Source organism: Atractosteus spatula, chromosome 7 (genome assembly GCF_055471065.1).
Source record: "Atractosteus spatula isolate fAtrSpa1 chromosome 7, fAtrSpa1.hap1, whole genome shotgun sequence".
Lineage (NCBI taxonomy): Eukaryota > Metazoa > Chordata > Actinopteri > Semionotiformes > Lepisosteidae > Atractosteus > Atractosteus spatula.
Window position 1 is genome coordinate 17,985,378 of NC_142712.1, and position 18,222 is coordinate 18,003,599.

The following is an 18,222-nucleotide window of genomic DNA, read 5'->3' on the forward strand; positions in this document are numbered from 1 at the left end:
TTACTGCCAGACGTTCTAAAGTTGATTGATAGTCCTACAATGAAACATCCAAGTCAGAGTGGACACAAAACATTTTCAATACCGCTAAGAAGTTTAAACAATTTAGCTTCCAACATGAAATAATTTTTATGTCCTTTTGTAACTCGCTTCAAACTGTCAGATCTATTCTTGCATTTCATAACCTTGCATGGTGTTACAACAAAAAAATTAGTAGTTTAGTCCAATGTGAACAGCTCGTGGAAGGATTGTGGATATTGAATTGAGTGACATTCTTTTCCTTCGAGTATGTAAAAAATAACCCTATATTTGGAACTGAACAAAACACTTGATATGTCTTTGATGTCTTCATCATTCTGGGCTTGCCTTTGAAGTTTCACTTTGAAAGCATCTTAATTGCTCCTTTGAAGCAATTTATTTTCTATTTCACAATGTATTTCAAATAAGAGCAGTTCTGTGACAGGACTTTCTTCAAGCTCAAACATGTTGGCTCCTGTCTGGTTCTATTTTAAAATGGATAAAGTGCTGCATAGTCCAAGAGAAAAAAATTGATGAGTTTTGCTTTTTTCATCTTAACTAAAACTGATGAGAATAAAAACAAGAGTTCAAACCTTTAATAATGCATAAAAGGAAAGAGCAAATGAGAAAAAAGTGAATTACATGGCAACTGTCTCAACGGTGTTCTTTTTACAACACAGAGAAACACCTAACTTACCTAACTCTTGTGTATATATATAATAGAAAAACTGTCACATACTTAAATTCTTTCTAGTCCAAAAGATAGATAAGTACTATCATGTTAAATAAGATACTTGCAACAGACAACAATCAGACAACAGAAATAAACTTCAAAGCTTTCTCACTTAACTTTTCTTACTATGGATTTGCTTCTGAAAGGATCCACAAAATGTTTTAACCACTGAAACTAAGATGGAACAGGTAAACTTGCAAACCCTGTTTCCCTACTTCTTTGCTACAAACCTGTAAGCGTTTTTTGCTCTCACAAAAAAAGACAGGGATCTTGCTGCTAGCAACCACATAGCCACCAATTCGCAGCACTGAAACTACCACAATGACCATAATAAATTATCGCAAGAACCTGTCATTGTCATGCAAGCCTGGGGAAGGACGGTAAACATCTAAACACCATGCAACCCTAAATTCAAAGACATCCATCCATCTTCCAACCACTTTAGCCAATACAGGGTCTCGGGGGAAGCCAGAGCCTATTCTGGTAAACAACAGGCACAAGGTGGGGGACACTTTGGGCAGGACGCCAGTCCAGCACAGGGCACAGACACAAACACACACACTCACATCAATTTTTCCAGATGCCATTTAATCTATCAGTATGTCTTTGGACTGTGGGAGGAAATCCAAATGAACATGGTGAGGACATACAAAGTCCACGCAGATAGAACCTCAGGAATTGATTCCAGGGCCCCAGTACTGTGAGACAGACAGTCATTCAATAAGATTGTATAAAATGAAAGCAATCAGAAAAGCAAAAAAAAAACCCTTGGCAAATGGTATTGCGACAATTTAGCTTTCTTTCAAAATTAATGTTTGAGGCAAATACAACACACAAAACATCTTCACCCTTCTGACTCTAAAAAGATCTCACTGACATGAAAAGGAATCAGGCTGGCTGACATCACTGTGTTTTCTCCCTGTCCTTCAGTCATTACTGGCATCCACAGCAGGCTGCAGCATGGCAGAGCTAGCATTAATGCAGAAGACTTAGGAATGTCCCAATTAATAAACAGAGTTACACTAATACACGTTACCTGGTGACTAGATTTGGATGCAAGTGAAGAACAAGTCATAGGGGATTGTGGTAGAAATCAGAGAACATCTTTCAATAAACACTTAATGTATTTTATATTTGCCTCTCCTAAAATCTCCTAAGCACAAAGGTTAATTTGTTTCCACACATGACTGAGTTTATTATTTCACACATTCACCTACGCCAAATGTTGCTGCATACAAAATGTTAGTGATGTTTCTGCGGTGCAGTATGCTTTAATTTCTGATGCTGCATCCCATAGCAGACAACATATGTACACTTAAAAGCATGCAGAGGAAAGTGATTATCTCAAAACCAACATATTTGCTCTAATTTAGAGTCTCCCGACTTGCATAAACAAATACTACTGAAAACATATGTAGTCTCATTTTGAAAACTGAAATGAAGGAACTCCCTCTGCAATTGTTTTATTTGTATAGCCCATAATGTGCTTTTGTATAACCACAAGTAGGTTTCTAAGCATGCGTTGGGATTGCAATCTGTTAGACATGTTTGGCGTCAATTTACAATAAAAATAGTTTTTTTTTAAATCTTACAAAACATCTTAACAATAAGGAGGTTCAATGTGTTCGGTGATGTTTTCATATTTAAAATCCACTTTGTCATTGCAGCAGGCAGGGGAAAAAAAGGCAAGTTTTCTCCCCGCAACATAACAGGGTAGACTGTGGGGATGGCCTACTGTCACCTGAGGAGTATGAAAACAGTGACTGGTTGGGTGATCGTATATAAACAGGAAGCACAAGTCTTTTGAATGTCTGATGTATGCTACCTACAGAAGAGAACAGATTATGCTGTGGCAGATGCGTACTGGTAAATTCCCTACCTGCCCAATGTCTAGGCAGGGACTTGAAGCAGCTAGTTAGAGATGATACAGAAGCTACGCTGTTTTGGTTTGTGTTCTGGAATGTATCATAAAACCACTGCATTGTACCTCATTATTACCTGCATGTATCTGTTTCCTGATAACCCAACAATTCAACAAAGATCATAACACACCACCCCTCTAGGTGCTACAATATGAACAAAGTTTCATTTCTGTTTGGCGTTTCAGATTTGTAACTGAAGGAAATTTCATTAAGGGAGCTTCTACCTGAACAGTTAACGTACTGTATAAGTTACACATTCCGATGACTCATCTCCCTCAGGGTACACAGTAGGCGATAAGCCAAAAGCAGAGGGGAGTTACCTTGCATCAGCATGCAGCGACATTACAGCAACCCTATAATATCTTTACTATTGAGCCAACGAATTACATTCACGTACAAGGCACACCTCAAATTAAATGTAAACCCCAGTTCATTTTTGTACAATACAAAATAAAGACACAAAGTTAGCTACAAAATTGATCTACAACAGCAATGTTCAAAAGGGAAATTGAAGTTTTGGAAAAACAATTGTTGAAGTCTGAATTGCAGTCCCTGGTCTTAAAATCAGGGAAACAAAAAATATTCTAATAGGTAAAGACATTATTGTACTACAGAACACTCAACACAGAGTATTTGAGTAGTGTAATAATTGGTTGCCTAACTTAGCAACAGAAAATGGATCTGCTTTCATGTGCTACATATGTTAAAAAAAATAACACTGAACACGGTTAACAAAGCAAAATGTGCGTGGGGTATACATGTACAGGCATGTGTCAGGTGCCATTTGTCACCATAAATGCAGCATCACTTACTTCTCTCCTTGCAGTTTAGTTGTTTTCACAATCAGATCCTGTGTCTGTTCCTTGGCTGCCTGGGAAACACAAAATAGATTACCATCAGTAAACAGAGACAGCCACTGCAGAGAAAGTCACCTTGGTGTTACGGTTCCACTCTGCTCCAATCCTTACAGCAAACGTTTGGGGCTTAAGATAAGCCGATGTGGGTAAATAAGTTTAAAACCACAGAGTTTTTACAGCTGGTCAATATTACAGAAACAGTTGTTACCTACATTTACTATAGTTCAGCAAATTTAAAGCAACAATGGTTAGATATCAAAGCATTCTGCCTGATACGTGGGGCATATGGGTTAATTTGTCAATGTGTTTCCATGAACAGTGAAGGTGCTTAAGTATTTTACCATCTGTATCAAAGAAGAGGGCTACGGGATACTTTATTCTTGGCATCTACTGTAACTCAATATGTTCCAAATCTATATTGAAGCCCCCTCCAGCATTGATACATCTTTCATTTTAGACCAATTAGGATTAGCCGATATCTTACCCATAACATAAAACAATACAGGGATATAAATGCATGATCACTTGCTAGCTGGATCTATAACCTTATTTGGAAAATAAGATGCAAGGATGGGTGATGGGCTATGTTTAGGAAACACTGTGGAGCTTTCTGTTATTTCTGTGCGCTGCACATACAGACAATCAGTGTAGATACCTTCTGTATTCACAGAAGAACCTGACAGTAAGGCTGAGTAAGGCATTCTATCGTCTCACACATGGAAACAGGTATAAAGGATCAAATGTTTAATTTTAAATATAGTGATCCTAAAATGTGTGCTTCTCCAAATGCACTTTATGGTAATTGAAAGAGAAGTTTAAGAGTGCATAAGGTGCTTGTGAACATCTGTATGTAGATCAGATAAGGTGAACAAATCATTTTGCTGCGCTGATTCCTGGGAGGCCTCCTGAACTGCCCTGTGACTTCATGCATCCTCTACAACTGTAGAAGCCTAGACCCTCCTTCCAGCTGGTTGCTCTAATGATGGAACGACAAACTGTGGGAGCAGAACTGTCTTTCAGAATGTGTAAATTCAGCGCAGCTCTTACTCACTCACTCTCGAAGAGTCACAGCGGGAACAGATAAAGGCAAACACGAAACTGGTACCAGCTTGACGAGATGGGAGCAACCGCGTCATGTAAAGTGGGATAAAGCTTTTACAGGATTAAACAATGTGACTGGTAAAAACTATGCTCAGTTCTTAAATAGACTTTCTGAACAGGGATGATGTTGTGTAAATAGAGCTATTAAGAGGTCCTTTCTCTTCCCTCTAATGTCACCCCCATAACTACCCTTAAAGTAAGTGGCATGACCTTCAACACCTTACAAATCATATAGTAGGGGTGTATATGTTTGTAAGTTGAACATGAGCCAGAGACTTGAGACTATATGATCGTGTTACAAACTCTGTAACAAAGTAAGCCATTGTAGTGGAGCTAGTTTGGACATGGTGATGTCATCACCCTCCCTGCATACAGCAGGGACCTCAGCTGCCTAGGCTGGAGGAGGTCTCCTTTAGATCATGCGGCTGGCTCCCTGTTGCGTTACGCCAAAGACCCGGGTTCGCGCCCCAGATGTTGCGGGACAAAACGGGCGGGGTAGGACCGGCGGAGGGCACGAGCCAGCGCAGAACCGCAACGGTCACACCATGACATATGAAAAAAAATGCAGTTTTATTACAGCTCCAATCACTTTGTTTGATTTAAAAGTTTAGCTGCTGTGTAGTGTAAATGCGCTGAAGCAGAAAGACTGTTGTTATCCACACCACATTTTCATGCCATTTCTGTGATGTTCTCTGGGTCTTCATCGGTCATACAAAAGCACCCTATTACTATAAGCAATTTTAGATAATGATGTTTCAAAAAATGACCAAGGTAGGTAGTAAATGAGCTACTGACAGTAACCTCATAGATACACAGAGAGACCGATGGGCTTTACACAAAAGTCACAAAGGCTGAAAATAAAGTCAACCCAATGACTTTTCTAGGGATCAACAGAAGATGAGACATGAATTCACACAAAGGGTAGTGGGAGTTTAAAACAAACTACCTGCCCATATTGTTGAAGCTAACACAGAAGAAATCTCACAGCAACATCTGGCAAGATGTTCAAATCAAATAACTAATAACTAACTACTAACATGTTAAACAGACCATTTGAGACCTTGTTCTTAAACTCTAGGTTGTGTGTTGATGTTCAGTGTGTACGATAACTGTTATCTCTAATAATGTGCTACACCCTCCATACAGTACCTTCAGCCTGTTTGTCATATCCTCACAGCAAGTGCTCATGGCGTGGATATCTTCATGAATACTCTCCAACTCCTGAGTGAAAACAGGAAAAGATATAAGGAAGTCCAGAGAGATCTCAGGAATTAATGGATAATAAGTAAATACTGTATGTATACATATGACTTTTTAAAGCTCGAGTCCTAGGAATGCAATACTAGTAAAGGTTTTTTATCTAACAACCTGGTTAACATTTTTATATTGCATTTATAACACACATATGTCTTAGGACCTTAACGGTTGATATGCAGGGTGACATGTAACACATATCTGAAATGTACTTCTTTTCATATACTATGTATATGAACTGTACAGTAAAAATTAAACAAAATGAAAATAAGACCAGCAAAAGTTGGAATAAATACTGTGACAGAGAACACAAAATGGCATACAAGCAGTATGTACACCTACAGTACAGTGAAAAGGAGCAACAAGCAAACCACACTACCAACCTGAGAGTCAAGGACACAAGGAAGACTGCAGGTCAAAGCGACCACAGGTCAAGAATCGACCAGTTCTGTTAATGTGGGTAGTGCATTCCTCAACTTGAGTAAGGGAGGAAAATTAATGGAATCTGGTTGGGACCTGATAGTTCACTGTGACCAACTCACCTGTAATTGTTTTTTTAATTGTACAACACGTACAAGCAATATTAACTGATAAACTTAATTAAATCCTGTACTGGAACAGCATGATAGCATATTCAAATTAAAATACTGGACATTATTTCTTGCGATATGCATACTATGTTGTCTTTTGGTGGGTTCTGCTCAAAGGAAGAAACTACAAAGAGTTACAGAGCACCTAGAGAAATGCTCAACTGGGAAGAACTGAAATAAAAAGAAACAGCTCAGAACTGCAATGTGGTTTTAATTTTTTTGTAAATCTACAATTGTACCTGAAATAGGATGATGTATTAAGCCCCACTGTTGTTTGAAATATTACTGGTGTGACAGGGGATCAGTATGTGATATGGGTGTGACACAGAACAGAAATCAACAAACACCACAGCTCATTGACTCCCCTCACCTCTTTGACATCTTTAAAAATCCGGACAAATTCCTCATTGATGGCCAAGCTGCGTCTCTCTATATCTCCTCGCAGGTTTCTGCGTGTGCGCAAGCTGTTTTCGGTGAAGAAGGCCGACAGGGCTTTCAAAGCTTCCAGCATCTCCTTCACATACACAGAAAATAAAAACACAAAACTATGTTCTTACTATGTCTTTTTTAGATCTGCAATTGCCATTTTTTTTAAATAATATATAGAGAAATCTGGCTATGAATATATAATTCTTCTCCAGGTCCTTTGCAAACATTTAGGCACCATTTCCAAAAATGTGATTGAATTTGAAGATACATCCTTTATCTTATCAATTCTGTTAATAATTCAATGGAGGGACACATGTGTTTCCAGGTGATTTAAAGAAAACGAGTTCCATTCTATTGATGCCTGGACTCATATTTCAGCCAGCTCGAGAGTGGTAGTGAAATAAGGCCCAATTCAGCATTCAGTGCACACTAAACCTTGTGTAAGGACACAAACGCACCCTCGCAAATCAAGGAAACCCAGCCCCATCAGAAAATATGTGTTAGAATATACGAGCAAGAGTGAAAGATCACGATTTCACTGTGTTGTACTTGATTCACGCACAGTATGCAGGTTTAGTATGCAAACTCATACGTCGCATTGCTTTTTAAGTAGGACCTTTCACAGTTTTCATAAATACCGCAAGTAAGAGGGAGAAATGTTTTTAAAAATAACACTGAAAAGCGCAGTCCATTGCACTCCAGCTCCAGTTTTGGGATCCAGTATTGATTGTTCAGATCTGTAGCATCAGGAAATGCAAACAAATACAATTACAATACTTCCTGCAACAACCATTTAATGATGGAACACGCTGTCACGTAACGTTTTACCTTTGTCAATAGAAGACCAATAAAAATGACAAATACATAGTGAATTAGAATTTCAATTTCTGTTAGGGTCCTATCTATTTACAGCTCCACAGAATAAGGAAAGACGGCTAGTGCAAAACAATATTCTCGCAATCCCAACCTTGTCATTGTCCAGTCGCGTTTCCAGTATTTTATTGAGTTTTCTCGAAAGCGGATTATTTGGCTGGGCGGTTGCATTATTGCTGTTATTGATAAGATTCGATGTATCAGCTGGAACTTCCACTTTACTATCAGCCATTATAAACAACTACAACACGTCAACAATCCGGAAATTCTTGGGGCCGCTTGTCTATAATCTCCGACCAGGAACAACGTCGGAGAAGTCGAGTTCCACTTCTTAACACCATGTAAAATAGTTTACTTTCAGTAATTATTGTTTCCTTTTTTAATTAACAATACGTAATCTCATTGAGAATTGTTCAGATGTCTTTCTTCTTTGTTTTGTTTTCTTAAATTGCCTGCAAATTACCTGTAAATCTTAAAAAGATTTTTAGATTTTGGTTTTCAATTAACTTTTAAAATACAATTAAATACTCTATGTAAGTATTACACATATTTTGTAATGAACATACACCCGAAGAAGGCTCCACAGCCAAAACATTGTGTTTTCTTTCTTCTCTTTTCAGCATGGAATAAACCTATTACTTGTTCCTTTGCAGCCTACGCATGCTGATGCAACTACCCAACTGAACTACTTTGTAAGGAACTGGCCCTAACAGGAAACTCACTTGTGAACTTTATCATTATACAGTACAATTCAACCAATGAAAAGCCATCACCCAACTTCAAATATAGAAAATATGTCACTTACATCAATTAAATAACAGTATCATTAAGTAACATAAATTAAATAGCACTGCTATTAAGAAATCTCCCCAGCTCAAGTGTAATTTCTATCAGAATCGGACAGCAATGGCTTCTAAGTGGTAGATTCATTGAGCAATTGAGTAGAAACAAGCTCTGAAATAGGACAAAAGTTTTGGCAAGAAACTTCACTGAAGGGATCTCACAACAAACTATATTTTAAAAGCTTTTGAACTCCCTTTCAGAGCTGAACTAGATTAGATGTTCTTCTCTTGAGAAATACACAATTCAGGGCAAATTTGTTAGCTTATTGTTTTTATTTCACTTAGTATTCAGCTCAGTTTTTATTCTGACTCTTCTGTTCTGAAGTGTACAGTTAGGCCTTCAATTAAACCAGCATTAGCTTTAATGTTGACTTTCAATTGTTGTTTTCTACCAGAATAGAATGATTGCTTTGTCCCTTTGCTAAAGGAGTCACATCTGAGACTATCAGAAGCATATACAGTAGCAGGATATTGCCTGTGCTGATGAATAAGACCTGCACCTTCATTCTTTCCTGGTACCAAAACACAATATCAAAACACGCTGGGGAGTCTGATTTTTTTCATCTTGGAATAAAGTTTACTACTTTTTTAGTCACATTTGTTTATAAGCCCCGAGGCTGTCTGTGATACATACAGTACTGTATACAGTATGTGTGTCTAATCAGTCAAGAAGGTAGTAAAGCAAATGCATGGTATTCTAATTCTCAAGGACTGAAGAATTTTTCACTTCCCTAAACTCTTAATTAATTGACATGATTATTAAATGACATGTCAGCTGTAAAAGTGTAGCTCTTTTCCCAGAAAATTATGAATGCATTTATATGACTTATAAAGTATGCTGGATCCCAGCTTTATGGAAATGCAGTTCATATCACAGTATACCTTAAAACTCTATGTCAATGTCCTCCCAGGAACCATTTTTTTTTCTATATACAGTATACATCACCTTAAAGAGTGATTTTGCATTCCATATATAGAACCGCTGATCAGCATTTTTAAAAAAACTTTTTACAAGTGGGTGATGGAACTGGTATTAATTTTTTAACATTATTTGTCACATTTTCTTTGTAGATGAGTTCTGAAACAACATTATAAATGTCAAAGTTTCATTTCCATTCATAAAATGTAAAGACATTCACGTAAAGACTAGATAATAATAATAAATTTTATTTTATATAGCGCCTTTAAAGGTGGCTTCTCAAAGCGATACAATAATGCCAGAAAGAATAAATAGGTAGGACAACAATAAAACTAGAGAAACGTGTCCTACGATAAACAGGAGGTGTTGCTAAATCCTTTTATTTAATCAGTACTTCATTTCATTTCACAAATGATTTCCCCGAGCAAAAAAGTAGAATTCCTCTTTCAAACAAGACCTGTCCAAATTCAATTACACGTCCATATGCATCGATGCATTCAAATGTTTTAAACTCAGTAACATGATTGTGTAGGTGAAAAGAAAACACATTGTCACTTTACATGGATATAAAATGGGTAAAAAAACTAACAAAAAAACAAAGTAATGACACAAGCATTAAGTCTAAAGGGTGTATTTCAAGGATGTGGCATCGATAAATCAAATTTTAATATAATATATACTGTATACACACTCTGTAATGTTGCAAAAGTACAGCACAGGGGAAATACAGCACAACAGGTATACCAACAGAATGTCCCTTACTCCCTGAACACAGGAAAATTACTTTTTTACAACTTCCTAGGGCTGTGGTGCCAAGAATGGCATGGGGCCTCTTGCACTTACTGGAAAAGGCCTCCCAGCTCCAGCAAAACCAGGACCCTAGACAAGAAACCCAAAGCCGTCTTGGCTAATAGTCCACAAAGCAGAGAAGCCCCAGTCCCCAATCTGTCCCCACATTTCTCCTTTGTGGTTTTCGGGTGCTGTAATATTTTCCTATATAGTATACGGCACATATTGTATCATATTGTATTATAGTTCTTTTGTCTTTGGTTCAGTTCTGAGCTGGGATGTCTTCTATATGTAGTTCCTCCCTTGTCTGTGCAGGATTCAGCCAGAAGGTCCAGTTTCCTCCCACCTTGCAAGGACTTGCAGGCCAAGTTAACTGGTATTTCTAAATTGTCGCTCTAATGCGTATAAGCGTCCCATCCAGGATGCAATCCTGACAGAGTGTGCCCTGTGTTTCTGTGATAGGCTCCCATCTGCTGCAGCCTTTAACAGGATTATGTGGCTTTCTGATAATGGATGGCTATATAATTTGCCAACACTTATGTCTGCAAATCTATATAGTAGATATCTGCCAACACACTTCTAAAAACAACTTCTAAAAAGTTATAATTGGTATCACTTGAAAAAAAAATTACATTTTGATAAACACTATTTAATTCTGCTTAATAAATTCATAAATAATTTTGCTTCAGACCAGAGTGTAAATTTTTACTCCCACTGTTGTTTGTGCATATACAGTATAAAGCTACAATATATTGTTGTAACAACTTTGTAGGCTCTTGCTAAATCTAAAATAAGCATTTCTATCTGATTTCAGAAACAAAATGGGAACAAGTAGTGCTTTAGAGCTAGTGTTGAAAAATGACATTGTAAACGTAGCAAAAACAGGAATTAGCTATATTTTAATACAAAAATGCTCAAGGCTCTTGCTGTATTCTATGAATATGTCAGCAGTTCATCTGTCAAAGGAGACCAGTACATCCCCCCAAAGACTGGTCATTTTTCTCTTCGCATGTCATGAATTTTTTATTTATGCAAAGCACAGTTGAGAATACCAAAAGGATGACTATCTCCTTGAACAGGAAGTGAGACAACTGTGCTGGTATGTGACCCTGATTGCAGGTTCCATAGAGACATATCTGAAAATCAACTGTAAGGATGTTGTTTTTCTCTGTGCCTCTTTCTTAAAACTTTAATTATTTTCCATTTTTCATTCAGAAAATAAAACTGTTCTGCTGCAGCATATTGATTGTGCTTAATGCTATCACTATGCCCCCGCTTTCCTTTCTTTTTGCTTATAGTATATTTATTGTGTGTTCTTAGTCATTTGTTTTGTCATTGGATGTGCTTAGTGTTTTCTGCTTTGTGTGATACATGTCCTCTAAGTCAAGTTGCAAGTTGCTTTCCCAGGCAGAAGTATTAGAAACGCATGTCTTTAGTAGTGCAGTACCTTGGTAACTTTTCTGAATAGCAGCACCATTATATGTGACAATTAACTATTCAAGCAGAAAAAAAATCCTCTAATTGTCCCTTTAAATTTCAAATGTTATGATGGGAAAGGAAAATACCTTAAGAAATGCGGCACCAAAGCAACACTCTTATACTTCCTTAGCCCATACACTTTTACTAAAACTATGCTCTCTAAAAATGGTGATTAAAAAACATAAATGTTTTTAAAACAATGAACGATCAGTTTCAGAGCATCCTGAATTTTCAAAACATATGCATCTCTATCCATTCATTTCTAACTGCTTCGTCCAATTCAGGGTTGTAGGGGGGCTGCAGCCCATCTCAGAAATGGAGCAAAGCAGAATACACCCTGGACAGGACACCAGTCCATCACAGGGCAGACAAGACACACACACTATTACACCAGGGCAAATTTTCCAAGAAGCCAATTAACCTACCAATAGGTCTTATGCTGTGGGAGCAAACCAGAGCACCCAGAGGAAACCCACATGAACACAAGGGGAACATACAAACTCCACACAGATAGCACCCCCAGGTCCAGGATTTAACCCAGAGGCCCTGCACCGCAAGGCAGCATGCAAACAGCTGAGCTGTCATGCCACCTTATAGATAAAGGAATTATTAAAAGTCTATGCTTTGAGGCCCCCGAAAGCTTTTCCTATGAAACCAACACTTGGAAGAAAGATGAGCCATAGTGAGTGAGATATAGTCATTGTGGGTCCTGGATGCACCAGCTCGTGAATCTAAGCTTCTGACCTCAGGACTGCCAATAAATCATTCATTGAATTGAGAAGAAAAAAAACCATAAACTGGAACTAATACATTTAAGATGAGACAAGCTATGCAGTCCACATTCTTAGATGCCAAACATAAGTATCAGGTTTGCTGCCAGAGCTAATCTCATGTAGAAAAAGATCTGACTTCACTGTTACAAAAAGCAAAGAGAAACTACTATTCTGTGCCCTCGGGGAATGAAAATTGCCAGTGTTCACTTTAAAGTACGCTTTTGTGTGCTTTGTCTTTTGCCTGTCCTCATTTGTCACATGTTAAGAAAGGAAAGTAGGTGGTCCAGTGCTCAAGAAAAATACATTGTCCATTGGATCTCCTGTCACTGCTGCACTGTGTATAGAAAGGAACATTGTAAGACATAATGATATTGAACAAAACACAATATTTAATTATAAAGTAGCAACAACAATTAGGCTCTTTAACAAGGATATTAACAATGTTGAGCCACAATTGGGTTTTATTTTGGCCTTGGATGTCTGTCTGTATGAAGTTTGCATGTTATCATTGATTTCTTGTAAGCTTTGGCCAGATGATTCGGTTTTGGCTAACCCTAACCCTCAACCTCCAAATTTGGTTTGAATTGTGTGGGCTATTCTAATTTGTTCCTTTCTCTTTTACCCAGTGGATGGACTGATGTGCTGTCTGGCTGGAGATCAGTTCTGTGCTCAGTGCTGCCTTGCGCCCTATGCCTTTAGTATAAGCTCAGACTTGTTGCAACCCTCGACAAGATAAGCAGGTTCCTGCTAAAAGATGGATGTTTGCAGAGGAATAAGTTCACTGGAATGAACAGCATTCGCTTCTCCCAGGGCGTAAGTGAGATGTCTCAGTGCCTAGGACACTTTTGAGAAAGTAATGAAAGGACAACAGCAAGCAGGCTTAGATATCCATTCTTCATCATCAGATATTCCCATTACAGATGAACTGCCCTTATCTCAGGCATCTATACCAAAACTATAATTTCTGTGAGAGACATTCAGGTTTTACAGTAAATAAATACATGTAAAGTTTCTCGTACATTCCTATTCCACAACTACTGTTCTTTAATCTCTGCCTGTGACCTCTTCTCCCGATACCAAGGTGTCCTTCAAAAATACTACCAGACAAAAGATTTGATGCAGCCCAATATTCGAACTTCTATTCTGAATACAATCATTATAAGAATACAATCTAGGGATATCTTCTAAAAATACAATCACAATATAATTTTAGGAAACAATATAATCACAGATCTAACCTCAACAGCAGTAATTGATAATGTGCCTAAAAGCCTCTGTTTTTCAAATAAGAGCTTCTGTACCTTTTATTACATTTTATTTAAAAAGGCCACGAAACAGGAGAAACGGGACTTACATTGGACCTTTATGAACGCAAATGTGTTTTTCAGTCAATAGCTTCTCAGGTGTGTTTAACATCCTCAGCAGCCGATCCACTACATTTATAGGAAGGACAGAGAGGCTGGGTTAATTAGGAATCTGAATTTATGGAGAATAACATTAAGGGGGAGAAGAACCAAATAGTTTAACTATATATTTATAAAATAGCACAAATATTGCTAATATGTGGGTGGATATATAAGACACTTGGTTTTGTTGGTTAAACAGCAATTAACGCTTCAGCCACCTCTCCAGAAGGAGAAGATTTTCTGAGATCTTTTTACTTTGGTAGAGACAAAGTCACTCACAGCTTCTGGTGGTTAATTAAATTGCCACACTTGCTTTCCAGTTCAGATGCATATCCACGCCTTTATCTTGCAGGTTGATAAGCCTGGTGTTCATTTCTCAGAGCCTTTATCTTGGAGAGTTTTTGTGCTAACTGAGAATAGCCCACTTTGAAACAATTTGGCAAACAGCTTGACATGTATGATTTACAATTAAGACTTGGATAATAATTCAATTGAACAACACTGGAGTCATTAGTCATTAGGAAGCTGGAATAGTAAATAAAGGTTGCTAGTGGTCCATTTTTAAAGCTATTAATTCTAATTAAAATCTCTTCTCATTTTGGTGATTTCAATGCATTTATTTCTTAGATTGTTTGGAACCTTGAACATCAACTCTCTAACACACACAAATTCAGAATCAGAAGCACTGAAGGAATTGTGACAAGCAAAACAGATTAATTTAGAGGGCGCTCTGTATTCTTTCAGAAATTCATATTCTATTTTTATTTATTTATAAATATTATTTGAATCATCTGCCATTTTTGTGAGGGTCTATGTAAGGAAATCAAGAACTACAACAAAGAAATGGTGATGAGGTTGCACGCACTTTTTACAATTCCTGTGTTTTTCTACCTTTTCCTCAAAGTGAATTTGGATTGTCTTTAGAAGAAAAGATTGTAAGTCTATAGCTGAACGTCATTTATAAATTCATTCTAAATGGACCTGCAAGTGTGTATACAAGTTCATACTGATGCTGAGCATCAAAAAACATAACAAATACAACCACGACAAATTCTCTTATTGGCAAAAATGATAAAGTCAGTTTAATTCCCCTCATCAGCTTTACCTATTCCATCTATTCACTAATGGGGCGATTTCATGATTATGCAATAAATCGCTGGAGTGTATCATAGTCTGTCATGAAAAATCAACTAATCAAAATGACGCCAAAACAAGTAAGCAATATCAACATTTCATCTAATTATTTTTTCTTAAAACAGAATGAATTGATTAATATTTTTTTAAATTCGTAATGCAAAAACGCACCTGCTGAGAATATACATAAGCCATAGAAAATTTACATAAACCTTATTAACCATAATGTTACAGCCGCATCATAGAAGCTGATGATAAGCTCACCTCTCACAGATTTTGTCATCACCAATGTATTAAATTCTCTAACCTAGTGACCTACTTATCTTTTTGGTTGATTACTGTGTTTTTACTGGCACGCCAGGGTCGTATATCACACGATAATTTCCATCGCGGGTTCATTTTGTTAGAGCAGTAACTGTGAGAGAGAAAGATTTTAATATCGATTTCCCAAACAAAGAACTCTCATAGCCTTACTTTTTAGTGTAAGAATTTATTTAGTCTGCTTTTAATTTTAACTGTTGTTCTAGTTAGTAAAATCGTCGTTATATACGCTATCACTTTCTATGCGTCGGTCTCGCGGAATTGGTTTAAGAAATCAACTTTCTTCAAGGATAGAAAACAGTTTCTGTATTTTTTTTTGCATTTGCTTAAATAAACTTAATTCATTACAGTTAACTTTTTTTTTACAAGGCAAAAAATGCAAATCTCGGTCAATCGTGCATCCGAACCTACTACAGTACACTCGTATTTTGGAGAGCTCAGCTAAGAGCCGCTGTGGGCGCTTTATGGGCTGATTAGTTCTGTAGAGCTGGTGAAGCCAGCCCCTGGGCGGAGAAACTTCCTGATTGATGGTCCCCTAGTGAGTGTGGCACAGACATACTCCACCAGCCTTCCCACTCCCTCAGTCCCCATCTCGAGGAATGTTTTACGGCGTTTTCTCCGGTGGGCTGTCGCTGAAAGGAGGGGTTTCTCTCCACGTTCGCTGTCTGCCCTGGACTAATTATATTTGCAATTTAGTCGCAGACTGCGAGTCTGAGCTGTACTCATCACGTACTGGAAGGAGAGGGGAAAGTACTAAAAAAGCGCTCCTGTGCGGCTGGCATTTCTTTGAAACCACACTAGTTTTGTGATTTTTTTTGCCTTTTTTCCACTATGCAGGTTTTACTGTGAAAGAAACTGTTAACTAAAGGACTACTTCACTGCTGTTATCAACTGAACATGTAAGTACGGTTCAGTAATTGTTCGTACTTTTAAGTCTTCAATACTTAAGAAGACTTAGCCCAAGTTCTTCTACACATGCAAGATTGCATCAAAATACCATGTACAGTAGCTTTAAGCTCCTTATGAGTCGATTGCACATTTTCTACATTTCTATAGCAATGAGAAAATCAGTAATCAGGTTAATTATTGTAAACTATTGGCTTTTTGGAGCTTAACTGTTAACTTCTTTTGTGTTGTGGAGAAAAAATCATGTCGATGTATGTTCTGTATGTAATATCAGTGCCTCCATCTGATTAAGATTTTCATTTAAAACATGTTTAGGATTTTAGTGACCATTTACCTTAATACGCGTACTTTTGCGCGATTTATATTTAGCAAAAGGAATAGAGAACGTTTAAGATACATAATCAGAGGTGACCAAACTGTCAATGGGTATCCAAACTTCGTAATGAAGCTACTTGTCACTTTTGTCATTTCCCAAAAATGCAAACTGTGTATTGCATACGTATCTTAAACAATTTAATAAATTCTCTGTTTTATCCTAATCAGTTTATTTGTAATCATATCTTCCTATTACCGATTCTAAGGTTTCTCGGTTGCCTTTAAGATTACTATACTGTCTGTACAAAAAGTTACCTGCGCTCAATGACAGCAAAGCGTTGTAAATAACAACAGTGCCTTCTTTTTCAGGGCATATCGGACATCCACCAAAAGAGAACGGCTGTCATTGTAGCTTTCTGGATACAAATGTAAAAGTTCCGACTTGCTGGAAACAGAGGGAAAGGGGAATATAATAGCACCTGTCAAAAGCCTAACTATACTTTGAACTAATCAACGAATATGGCATCCAGTCTGACCTGCACCGGGATTATATGGGCAATACTATCCTTTTTATGCGCGGCCGCCTCTTGCGTTGGCTTTTTCATGCCATACTGGCTATTGGGTTCCCAGATGGACAAGCCTGTGTCGTTCGGCACTTTCCGCCGATGTTCCTACCCTGTCCGGGACGAGACCCGGCAGATGACAGTAATGGTGGAGCAGTGCGGAAGGTATGCCTCCTTCCAGGGTATTCCCAGCCTGGAGTGGAAGATTTGCACCGTGGTGACTGGAGTGGGCTGCGGGCTGCTCCTGTTGGTGGCACTCACAGCGCTTATGGGATGCTGCGTGACGGAGCTTATTTCCAGGACAATTGGCAGGGTGGCGGGCGGAATGCAGTTTGTTGGCGGTGAGTCAGAAAGTTCTGCTTTTTTCCCCCCGGTGCACCGAGGTTTTTTTTTTTTAAAGGGACGCATGTTGTATACACTGAGCAGTGCACATTCCAAGGTAACGCAAGCGACGGTGTCAGAGACAACCAATGAATTCCACCCCAAATATAGTAATGATGATTATATCCCTTTGTGGACTGTTATGGGGGAAAACCTACAAATATTAGGTTTGGGACTTTAATATGTTTATTAATTTAAGAAATGGCAATTGTCTGCATTCATCTGTCCGGTCAGCCATTACAAAAAAGCCGCTTATTCCCAGTAAAAGTCGTGGTAGTCTGCATTCATAAATATTTTAACGACAAATATATTTAATCTTTCAGAAGGTCCCCCATATAATTTAAACGACTAGTTTTTAAGAGTATTTTCCTCATAACCTTTATGCTACTGACATTAATTGCTCTTTTTTTAGAATAGGCTGTCATATAGAAAATATTTTAAACATAAACCACATTTTGATATGAGTCATTTTGCTTCTTAGGTCGAGCGTAGCTAAGTGAACGCGTTGACTTAACAGCATCAATGCTAGAAATGATTGTTTGCTTAAGGCAAAAACATCTAACTTGAAGTTGTTACTCTGCCTTTTCATCAGCTAGCCCAGAAGCGCATAATGTTCAGCC

General features: G+C 37.8%; 2 protein-coding genes across 3 annotated transcripts in view; one reads left to right on the forward strand and one right to left on the reverse strand.

The window, feature by feature from the left end:
• Positions 1 to 8,051, reverse strand: part of cog6 (component of oligomeric golgi complex 6) — a 70,391-nt gene extending 62,340 nt beyond the window's left edge. For both annotated transcript variants that reach the window (XM_088920663.1, XM_088920662.1), the window contains exons 1-4: positions 7,869 to 8,051; positions 6,843 to 6,986; positions 5,778 to 5,849; positions 3,483 to 3,541 (exon numbers count right to left, since the gene is read on the reverse strand). In XM_088920663.1, coding sequence (XP_088776789.1) covers positions 3,483 to 3,541; positions 5,778 to 5,849; positions 6,843 to 6,986; positions 7,869 to 8,006 — 413 coding nt within the window. In that variant the 5' untranslated portion in view covers positions 8,007 to 8,051. The remainder of the gene's footprint in view (positions 1 to 3,482; positions 3,542 to 5,777; positions 5,850 to 6,842; positions 6,987 to 7,868) is intronic.
• A 7,957-nt stretch (positions 8,052 to 16,008) lies between these two features.
• The window catches only part of LOC148830675 (LHFPL tetraspan subfamily member 6 protein), an 86,998-nt gene continuing 84,784 nt past the window's right edge, over positions 16,009 to 18,222 (forward strand). Inside the window, exons 1-2 of the mRNA XM_088920664.1 lie at positions 16,009 to 16,336; positions 17,028 to 17,562. Coding sequence (XP_088776790.1) covers positions 17,178 to 17,562 — 385 coding nt within the window. The 5' untranslated portion in view covers positions 16,009 to 16,336; positions 17,028 to 17,177. The remainder of the gene's footprint in view (positions 16,337 to 17,027; positions 17,563 to 18,222) is intronic.